The following is an 11,967-nucleotide window of genomic DNA, read 5'->3' on the forward strand; positions in this document are numbered from 1 at the left end:
TCTAGAATATGGAGAAAAATGGAACCCTCATCCATTGCTAGTGGGAATGTTAGTACAGCCTTTTGGGAAAAAGCTTATCAGTTCCTCAAAAAATTAAGCATAGACTTACCATAAGATCTAGCAATGCCACTCCTTAGTATATACTCAAGAGAACTGAAAACATATGTCCATACCAAAACTTACACACTCTATTACATGAATGTTCATAGCAGCATTATTCACAATAGGCCAAAAGTGTAAACCAGTCAAACACCCATCTATAATGAGTAAAGAAACAAAATGTGGCATATCTATACAATGGAATGTTACTCAGCCATTAAAAGGAATAAAGTACTAATACATGCTACAACATGAATGACCTTTAACAACATAATGCTAAATAAAAGAATGTAGTCACAAAAGATCTCATATTGCATGATTCCATTTATATAAGCTGTCTACAATAGGCAAATCTATATAAAGAAAGTAAATTCGTGGTCGCCTCAGACTGAAGTAAAAAGGAATGGGGAGTGACGATTAATAGGCACAGGGTTTCTTTCTGGGGTGATGCAAATGCTCTAAATTTAGACTGTAGTATTGCTGTGAATCTAAACAGCTTTTTAAAAAGTCTATTAAGTGCTCGCTTTGGCAACACATATAAAAAGTCTACTAAAAAATTAGATTGTGGTGACAGTTGTACAGCTCTGTAAATACAGTATACTAAATACTGTATACTTTAAATAGGTGAATATTATGGCCAGTGAATTACATCTCAATAATTAAATATAAATGAAGGTTCAGACCATTCTTCATATGTTTATTCAGCTCATGATACATGTGATAGATGGCACTAACAGAACTAAAGAACTCAACTGTCATTCACAACGCGTTTTAAGGACTCAGTAAATGCTTGCTGGACTTGTTGAATTTGGGTTTTATTTTTTAAATTATTTGTAATAAATTAATGGTTTTTTTTCTTTTGGTATACAGTTCTATGAATTTTAACACATGTATACCTTTATGTTACCACCAAGAAAATTGAAATACAGAACAGTTCCACTATCCCAAAAAAGTTTCTCATGCTATCCTTTTATAGTCATCTCTTCCTCCCAACCCATAACCTCTGGCAACCAGTGATCTGTTATCCATCATTATAGTTTTGTCTTTTCAAGAATGTCATATAAATGGAACCATACAGTATGCAAACATTGACACTGGCTTCTTCCACTCAGTATAATGCCTGGGAGATTCATCCAAATTGTGTTTATCAGTAGTTCATTTCTTTTATTGCTGAGTAGTATTTCATTATATGGATAGACCATAGTTTATCTATTCACCCTTTGAAGAACATCTGAGTTTCTTTTGGTTTGGGTAGTTATGAATAGAGCTTCTATAAACATTCACGTATATAAGATTTCATTTATTTAAGGTAAATACCCATGAGTGGGTCATATGATAAATGCACAAGAAACTGTGAAACTATTTTCCAGAGTGGCTATATCACTGTGCATTTCCTCCAGTAAAATATGAGGGTCCTAGTTGCTTTGTATCCTCACCAGCACCTGGTATTGTCAGCATTTTTCACTTTAGTTATTCTAATAAGTGTGTAGTAGCCACTCATTCCAGTTTTAATTTGCATTCCCTAATGGCTAATGATGTTGAACATCTTTCCATGTTCTTATTTATCATACTTATGCCCTTTTTAGTAAAGTGTTCAAATCCTTTACCCATTTGTATTTTTTTGTTTGTTTTTTATTGTTGAGTTTTGAGAGTTCTTAATATTCAGAGGACAAATCCTTTGTCAGATATATGTTTTACAGATATTTTCTCCTACTGTACCTTTTCTCTTCTTTCTCCTAACAGTGTCTTTCACAGAACATATGTTTTTAATTTTGACGAAGTTCCATTTACCAAATTTTTCTTTGATGGATTATACTTTGGTGTCATGTCTAAGGACTCTACCTAATTCCAGGTCATGAAGATTTTTCTCTGTTTTCTTCTAAAAGTTTTATAGTTTTACATTCAGATCTATGATCCATTTTAAATTGATTTTTATACAACATTTGAGGTTTAGGTCAAGGTTCAATTTTTGCATATGATGACCAACAGTTCTAACACCATTTTTTGAAGAGTGTCCTTTCTCCACGAAATTTCTTATACACCTTTGTCAAAAATATAATAGCTTTATTTGTGTTAACCAATTTTTGGACTCTGTTTTATTGATCTATGTTTCTATCCTTTCACTAGTCTGGCTGAATTCTGAATAATCAAAAACTACTACTTATTATACCCATTTTGTACAAATAATAGTAAACAACAACAACTGAAAAGATGTTTAACTACCTCTTCATAATACACTGCTGCCATTTCAAAGTTCTCATTGACTTCTGCTTCAAATGCAAAGAGCCGAAGCTGTTCACTGCTTGTATAAATGGTTGAGACAGCACTTTGGACATCATCTGGCATGGTCTTGAAAAACAGCAAAACGTTAGACAGACAAAGTGAAGCAATTACAAGTAGAGACGTTTTATAAGAATAAACCAGATGTGAGACACCAGTCATGAGATCTAACATGATATTGAGGTTTCTCACAGTTTTGTCAATATAGTAAGAGAGTGAGAATGAACCAAGAGAGAAATATCAAGGGTGAAAGAGAAGCTCTGTTATCTAAATACCAACAGTCTGAGCTCATGGAAGTGATCTGTCCTCCATCCTCAGGATCCCTAAGCAAGCTGCCTCTGACCACAAATAGCTTCCTTCATTTTCTCTAGTGTATAGGATAAATATTTAAATTTTTTATGTGCCATGACATGAAAAAGGTTGACAAGTAATAGCTAGAGTCTTCAAATAGTGAGAAAACATGAGACTAAGAGTAAAGCTTTGGAAGCTACATCTATACTTTTAGTGGGCTATATAGAGAGATAGACCATACAAAGAAGATATTATAGAAATAGCCAGAAAGGTAGCAGGACATCCAGAAAAATAATATGTCCTATATATCCAGATAGGAAAGAAGTCTGGTGTAATAAATAATCTTCTAGGTCAGAAGCTATGGCCAAGAAAGACTCCCCAAAATTCTTTAATTAGAAGTAAAAATAATACCAGTGACTTTAACAACTAGAGTTGCTAAGTGATGTGAAGAATAAAGAAAGATAAATTTGAGATGGGCTAAAGAAAGCTTCTGATCATTGATTAATGCCTCTGTTCTTAGTCCTTTTTAATTTCGATGATCTTGACCTCCAAATCCCTCCAGCAACACATTTCCATACCCAAATCAGAAATACTCTACCTCTAATATCCCACTCCCAGAACTCACATTACAAGCCTTCTGCCCTTTTGTCACTTAGTCTCCTTAAAACTGCTAACTTAATTTCCTTCACTTCCAATATGCCTATCATTTCTTAAGTGGATAAGCCTGGACCTCATGATCATTCACACATACTACTCTCTCACCAGCACACTCAAGTCCCAGGTATCCTTATCCTTCTCCCGCACTTGTCCTGAAAACTCCCAAATTAAAACACTCCAACAATCTGATTTCTTAGATAGGAGCTGCTAACTGGTCCTGAGGAAAACTGTATACACATAGAGATATCTGAGCTGCCACAGACTCTTCTGGCATTCAGTGTAGCTGAAGGCCTTTATAGTCTTAGTAATCTATGTATTTGTCCTTGTTCAGCAACATATTCCATAATGCTATGCACTAAATTTTTCTCTTTCTTCAAGCTTTTCATTCAATCCTTATCCCCTTTACTATCAGTGAAGATGTTACTTCTAAAAGGAAATAGAAATCAGGAGGCAAAAAATCCCTCAATTTATGAACCCCACACCTAAACTGTTTATTTCTGCATCCATTGCATCTCTTTCCTTTCGTTCTCAGAGGAAGAGGCATCACACCCTTCTGTATTTCAAGGCTAATCCTTCCATCTAAATTCTTAATCTTTTCCCACTTGTATACCCTTGGCTTGCCATCAATTATCCCCTCTTTCTATTTTCACATTCTCCCAGTCTGCTGGCTCCTTTTCCCAAACCTGTATACATGCTAAAGTCTTATCTATATTAAAAAAAATCTCTAATTTCTAGCTACTACTTTCCCACTTCTTCCCTTTATATTCCAACTTTTTGGATTTATATTCACCTATTTCCTTATCGCTCATTTATGCCTCAATTCATTATAATTAAAATCCACTCCATTAGCCCAATGAAATTGCTACGTAAAGGTAAATAATAACTGCCTTATTACCAAATCCAATGAAAACTTTTCAGATTGTTTTTTTCCCCTCCTCCCCCCGGGATACACCAGTTTTACTGAAATTTAATTAACATACATCACTGTATAAGTTTAAGGTATATAGCATGATGATTTGACTTATATATATTGTGAAATTATTACCACAATAAGTTTAATTTGCATCTAACATCTCGTATAGATACAATAAAAAGAGAATGCAAAAAAGGAAAAAAATTTTTTCCTTGTGATGAGAACGCTTAGGATTTACTCTCTTAACATAAATATTCATATATATCATATGGAAGTATTAACTATAGCCATCACACTGTTATCGCATCCCTAGTACTTATTTATCTTGTAACTGGAAGTTTGTACCTTCTAACCACCTTTCTCCAGTTCCCCTGCTCTCACTCAAGGTTTTCATTTTCTTGAATTCCTAGGAGTATTTGACAATGTGGACTACTTTTTCTTCTTAAAATTTTCTTATTCTGGCTCTTTTGCCTTTTTAACAATTCACTTATCTCTTTCATTAATTCTTTTACTCATCCATCCTTTAAATGTTGGTGTTTCCTAGGGTTTCACTACCAGCTCGCTTCTCTCTCTCTTCAAGTTTTTCTTGGCAGTTTCATCTATGATCATAGTTTAACTAGCATCTATATACTCATGGCTCCCCAAATCTCATCTCCAGCTCAGCTCTCTCTCTTGAGCAAAACCACACTAGAACCAATGTTCCAAATTTAATTCAAAATCAGTTGCCTTCCACCAAATTTACTGATGTTGTAGTAAATTCTTGTCCTGGTTAATGGCGCTACCAGCTCCCCAGTCACTGAGCCTTAAACTTAAGAATCTTTGACTTTTCCTCTCAACTATGTAATAACGAGTTAACATCACCAGTTTCAGCACCTCTAATTCATCTTATATACTGCTATCAGAGTGTTTTTTGTACAAAGCCTCCCCCAACACCTCCAACTCCCCCACCAGGAACTGGCTTCATCTGCTTCTCTGTCCCTCAACCACTTCAACCTCTTCCCCTGAACTATATGCAGTTTCTGTACGTGCCATGTTCTTCCAAGCGTCCAGCCTCTGGGATATTCTCTATAACTCAAATGCTCTGAAATAGCACATGGAGAACTTCTTTTTAGCCTTTAAGGCCCAACTCAAGTCACAGCTCTTCTGTGAATCTTTCCTGAAAGGTCTCAGAGTGAAGTTTATCACTTTTTCTTTAGGCATCCCCTAACCTGCTCTACCACTGACACACTTCTATCACAGCCCTTACTTTACTTTACTGCAGTTATTTGTATTCTGTGCCTGTCTCCTCTACTAGACAGGGGCTCCTTAGGGACAAAAGGCAACGGTTTACCATCTCATACTCAATTGCTTTCCAAATTAAATAATCCAAATCATCTGTGCCCAATGCAGAATTGTACTTTTAATCCTAGGATACTGAACACTCTTCTCCTGCTTCTTTCAGCAAAGTTGAACAAGGTGAAAAAAGTGATGGTGGCAGAGAATAAAAAACAGTGAATAGGTGACTCCATAGTGTAGTGGTTAGTATGTCTGCTTTACAGGCAGAAGGTCCTGGGTTCGTGCCCCAGGTGGAGCCATGGACCATACCCTCGGTGTGCCAGGACCCCTGGGTGAGCCAGTCCCTGGGCGCCCCCGGGTACACCAGGCCCCCCTGGGGACACCAGGCCCTGGGTGCACACTACAAGCATGTGGGAGGAGATGCCCTGCCTTTAGAGATCCAGTTCTTAAAGGAGAAACCAGCAACGTCCATTGATCAGGGGTGGAAGTTGGGGGGCAGGGGGAGAATTAAACAGGGGAGAAAAACAGTGAAGGAGAGACAAATAGAATAGAGGCTTTGAGGAGACAGACTATCAGGGGGACAAAAAGACTGACTTTACCATTGTATTAAAATAAACCATAATGGCATATATTTTAAAATGAATAAAGGCAAATAAAGGTAAGATGCAAGCCGTGCAAATAATAGATATAAACGGACAAGGAGGAGGAAAGTAACCACCCTCAAATAGAAAAGGCATTTTTGAAATGTCATTGTCATTCAGGTATACTGTCTGAAAATTCATAGTTTTTCTTTGTTTTTATTGTCAATCTTGAAGAAAAAAATTGAAAACTGCATGCATTCACAGAACAAACAGAATGATAATTTTTGCTCCATAATTTACATAGCCGGTTTTTCATTTCCTTTATCCATCACATTTATGATAGTTGTGAAATTAATTTTTCTAGAAAGTTGAAGATATATACCCCGTTTTCCCTAAAATTAGTCTTATAACTTAAGCAGTTTCCTATCATCTGTTTTCAGCACCTAGCGCAGAGCAAATACCTCAATAAATGTTTGCAGAATTAAGGAATAAAGGAAGCAAGCAAGGAAGGAATCACTCAGAGGAAACGCTGATACTCTACAGGGCTCTGAGTTGAGTACCTACCTGGTTTAAGGCCACATGCATCTGATCCACCAAGAATACATAGAGCTCACTAATAAATGTCTGAAGTTCCTCCTGGCTTTCAAATGATGTTGTCTTCAAGTATTTCTCTCTCACAATCTTTACCACAGCATGCTGTAAGAGACACAGGTCACGCATATGATAACAGAGTCCAGCCCCATGCTGATAGCACAGGCCTCCCTTAAGCTTCCGGTCGAAGGCTCATCAGAACTTCAGAAGGTGATTGATTTCTCCCTTGGTGACCACTAAACTGTTGGCTCTCTGATTTTACCCCAATCAACATACACTGTATGATTTATTTTCTTGATGTCACTATCATCACTAATATGGTCAATGCCGTACTCATACTATGTAAAGAGAGTCATGAAGCCAAAGAAAACGTTAACATTAGGTTTACACATTATGTCTCTCATGGTGGCCACATGATTCAAGGGAGAAAGGCCAGACTTGAGAGTCTGGAGAATAAAATTCTGGTTCTTATCCTGCCACTGTACAACCTCGTAAATTATTTTTTGAGGTATTGGTACCTCAGTTTCCTTATTTGTTAATTAGATATGAACTTCTTGTATTACTTTCTTACTTCAGAAGATTATTGAGAAGCCAAAGAGAAATAACAGGTAGTGAAGCTTAAAATGCTGTACAAATAATATATTGCTATAGTTAGGATGGCTCCTCCTTTTTTCCCCCTAAGCAAATAACATTGCCAGGTTTTGTACTAAACACTTTCCATGCATTGTATTATTTAATTCTCATAATGACCCCATATGACAATATTAATATCACCCCTCATTGTTAGGCAAAGGAATTGAGGCTCGAGAGGTAAAGTCACTTGACTAAGGTCATCCAGATAGTGATGGTAGAACCAGGAATCAAACTGAGATGTGATTATGCCGCCTACTGAGAATAGCCTCTTGCCTTTATGAGCATCTATTATTTTTTATTTTATTACTTCCATGTGCTTTCTTTGTGTATTTGTTTAGTATAGTTCAAGGCACATAGTAAATGTGCATAGAGAGGCAGTGCAGTGAAGCACTTAATAATGTGAGTTCTGCACCTGAAACTAATATAAAATAATATTGAATGTTAACTGTAATCAAAAAAAATTTTAAAGGGGGGAAAAGGTGAAGGAAAATAAGAGGTTCAAATTTCCAGCTACAAAATAAATAACTTATAGGGGTGTAATGGATAGCATAGGGAATATAGTCAATAATATTGTGATAGTGTTGTACAGGGTCAGATGGTTGCTACACTTACCATAGTGATCACTTCTTTAGATATATAAATGTTGAATAACTATAGTATACACCTGAAACTAATATAATATTGTATGTTAGCTATATTTTAATAAAAATCTTTAAAAAAAAAAAAAAAAAAGAACAAGTTCTGGAGCCAGATTGCCTGAATTTGAGTCCCACCTTTGACCTTTACTAGCTCTGTGACCTTGGGCAAATTACTTAACCAACTGTTGCATTTCTCTATCTGTAAAATGGGGGGTACCTACCTCATAGGGTTGTTGTGAAGATATGAAGCATTTGAAATTTTGTCTAATATACAGCAAATACTCAATAAATGTTAGCCATTATTATTTAGGAAATTACTATTAAGTAAATTTTTCTCAAGTCTTAGTGATTCTATGGCCTAGAGAAAAGTTTGTAATGGGAGACAGAGATAATTAGTCATGGAACCTGTACCAGGTACAAAGTTTCTGCTTGCTAGAGCAACATGAAATATGACCCAAAATCTGACCTGGCCTCAGGTGAAGAATTAGATTCTTAAAAGCTCCCACTCAAAATGGATAGTGAACCATTCCAAGGCTTGGCAAGAATGGAGCTTCTCCTAATAGTCTATCAGGGAGAACATAGCTCTCTGCACCAACAAGGAAGAAAGATGGGAACATAGGCAAACATAGCCAAAAAAAATAACTGGGTATGTAGAGAAGATGCTTCCTAAAACACACAGAATAATTAAATAAATAAATATTTACCTTTAGTTGTTCTTTGAAAGCAAAGTATTTTCCAGAGCAATTAAGTTCATAGTTGAGCTGGCACTTCTGCTCCTCCAGGGTTTCACTATCTACATCACTCTCCAGTTTGGCCACCTGTTTTCCAAACATCCTGTGATACTCATCCAGAATGGCTCTAGAAATGTTCTTGATCTGCATGTGATAGTCACTCACCGCCTAGGAAAATATGAAATGTCTGATACAGAGGCCTCAGACAGGTCAAGATGTGGAATAGATGTCTGAAAACTGGATTGGGTTTTACACTGAATAATACTTTAGGTATAAATTGTCCTTTTCTTCCCAGCTCAGAGACCAGCAGCGAAAGATTAAACACTAAATACTATTCACCATAAAGCATTGGTCACAAATAGATGCAAAAAGGAAAATATGTAAAGCTACAATTTCCTACCCCTTTTGAAAAACATATTGAAAATCCATGCCTTATTTTCAAATGAGTACACTCAACACCTTATGCCTTATAGTTGGATCTTGGCTTTGTCACTTGCCTTCTGAGCCCCTCCTGTCCGTCGGGTAAGAGGTGGCCTTGGAGGAATCATTTCCTTTACCCTGCATCAGAAAAACATAACCACTTTATTATCTGCAGATTTATGTTCTCTTTATTTCCTGCCTACAAAGAGTCTGGGTAAGGGGGATCTAGGATCTGTTCTCCCATTGTCCTTGAGCACTGTGCTATTCTCTCATCAAAAAGCCTATACATAATAGCCTATACAGAATAGTTTATAGGTATGGATATAGGTATAGATAGGAAGGAAGCAAAGCAGCAGCTACTCAGAGTAGCTAAGTAGTACTTTTGGCTAATTCGAACTCTGGTTTTACCCTTACATATTTTAAACCATTGCTGTGTACAAGATGCTGCTTGACTCAGGAGTTGGAAAAAATGAGTGTTAGCATTTTAGGTACACCCAGTAGAGTCTATAAAAGCATAAAGTTTTGGAAATTTAAATGGTACAAGTAAGTGAAAGCTTTTCTTTCCTTCCTATCTAGGTTTTAATTTACAAGACTGCATTAAATTACAATGATGATATCGAACTTTATGGTAAGAAAATATATTTTGTCACTGTCAAACTACTATGCCAAAACTTCTACCTTTCATTTTCAGGAAACCTTACAAGAACCTAGAGGGAATTAAGTTATAGCTTTTCCTCCTTATAGTTTCAGATTTCTGCTGAAGTATATTGTACTGCCTTAAAGTTTACTATAAAATTCAAAAATTCAGTTTTTCTTTAATAGATTCTATATGATTATATATCTCTGCCTGTAATTTGATTTTAATATTATTTAATAGTTAATATATTCAGATTATTCAAAGCTTAAGAGATATGAAACAATATATAATAAACTATCTCTTTCTAACTTTGCTTTCCAGCTACCCAGTTCCACTCCAGAGACAATGTTACCCATCCATTCATTCTTTCAACGTAGATACTAAGTGCCTCTTATCCAATAGGTGCTTTTCCAGATTCTGGGGATAGGGCATTAAACAAAATAGACAAAAATGCTCTAGTGGGGAAAGAAAGACAATAAACAAGTTACATAATTAAGATAAATATGTTAGTGATATGTGCCATAGAGAACACAGGAAGGCAGACAGAGTTACGTTGGGGGTTGGGGTGGTAAAGTGGGAAAGTATATTTCACTAAAGAAAGCCTTTACTCCCTGAAATGATAACATTTGAGTGAAGACCTGAGGGAAGGAAAAAACAAGTTGTGTAGAAATCAGGGGCGAGGAAGTTACAGGCAAAAGGAACAACAAGTATAAAAGCCTTTCTGCAACAGTGTTCCTGGCAAGTGTGAAGGACAGCAGGAAGGCCAGTTTGGCAGGACTGAAAAAGTGAGGGAAAAGTACAGAACATGTAGGCCCTTGTAGGCCACTGTAAGGACTTTGATTTTTACTCAGAGTGTGATGGAGAGTCACTGGTAGTTTCTGAGTATAAGAGTTACTTGAATTGACTTCCATTTTAATAAATTATTATGCTGTAAATAAGAATAAATTTTCCAAATGCCCATCACATGAAGGAAAAAACAAAATGTGATATATCCATACTATGACATATTATTCAGCAATAAAGAATGAAGTACTGATATATGTCACAGAAAAAAATGAACCTTAATAACATTGTTAAATCAAAGAACCCAGTCACAAAAAAGAAACACATGTTCTGTGGTTCCATTTATATGAAATATCCAGAGTTAGCAAATATACACAGACAAAAAGTAGATAAATGGTTTCCAAGGGATGGGCAGTAGGGATGGGGGAGGTTGCCATGAGAGTTGGGAGAAAATATAGAATGACTGCTAATCTATATGGAGTTTCTTTCAGAGTTAATAAAAATATTATAAATTGATTGTGGTGATGGCTGTACAACTCTGTAAGTATACTAAAAGTCATTGAATTGTATATTTAAATGGGTGGAATTAATGGTATGTGAATTCTATCTCAATAAAGTTATTATTTGAAATAAAAGTATAAACTACTTATTTTGGCTGCCTCCCTGTGTTTGTTTCTATGTATTAAGTAGAGGTGCTACATCTGCTGGTCTTGATAAAGTGGCCTTATGTAGTAGGTGACCTGTGGGGCTCAGTGGTACAGTCTCCCTAGTCACCTGAGCCATGTGCTCCAGGTGTGTCCCTTGGGTATCCTCTTGTTGTAGATGATCCTTGACTGTTGTTGGTACATCAATGGGAGGGATTGACTCACAAGTTGATTGGCTGTGACGACTGCCTGTGACAACAGTGAAGGGGCTGTTGTTCAGGGGCTGATCCCCATAGAGCAGGATTCTCTTTATAAGGGCTCTGGTGCCTCCCAAGTCAGCTCTTTGAATGTGTCATTTGTAGAAGTGGTTAGGTGGTGCTCTGGTGTGGTCTGAAGCTGGTGTGTTGGTTCTGGGACCTCTTGGGAGGGGCTTTGGTGCAGGCCAAGGTCAGCACCTCCTTGGGGTCACCTGGTATGACCTATAAAGTGATATGCAGATGACTGCCACTTGTGCTGGGGTTGGAGGTGCCTAGAAAAGGCTAAGCTTCAAATCGAGGTTAGATGCTACTAGTGCCAGGCTTGGGGCTGGTTAGCAAGAGGTACAGAGCACGCTGAGACCAGATGATGCTTGTTTTGGATTTGTAAAGCTTTGAGAGATTTTAGGAAACTCTGTAACACAAGCCAAGACAGGTAATTTGTATGAAAAAGCCACTGGAAGTGTCTTAAATGAGTCCAAAAATTAGGTGAGACAGTTCTCAGGGAATCACCAGGGTGGAGCAAACAGTGTTAGCCAG

The 11,967-nt window shown here is 36.8% G+C and overlaps 1 protein-coding gene across 1 annotated transcript in view; it reads right to left on the reverse strand.

The window, feature by feature from the left end:
- CFAP70 (cilia and flagella associated protein 70) overlaps positions 1-11,967 on the reverse strand; it is an 84,946-nt gene that overhangs the window by 30,033 nt on the left and 42,946 nt on the right. The window contains 4 exon segments of the mRNA XM_011355228.2: positions 2,323-2,448; positions 6,661-6,792; positions 8,663-8,857; positions 9,187-9,247. Coding sequence (XP_011353530.1) covers positions 2,323-2,448; positions 6,661-6,792; positions 8,663-8,857; positions 9,187-9,247 — 514 coding nt within the window.

This window comes from Pteropus vampyrus, unplaced genomic scaffold, assembly GCF_000151845.1.
Source record: "Pteropus vampyrus isolate Shadow unplaced genomic scaffold, Pvam_2.0 Scaffold20, whole genome shotgun sequence".
NCBI lineage: Eukaryota > Metazoa > Chordata > Mammalia > Chiroptera > Pteropodidae > Pteropus > Pteropus vampyrus.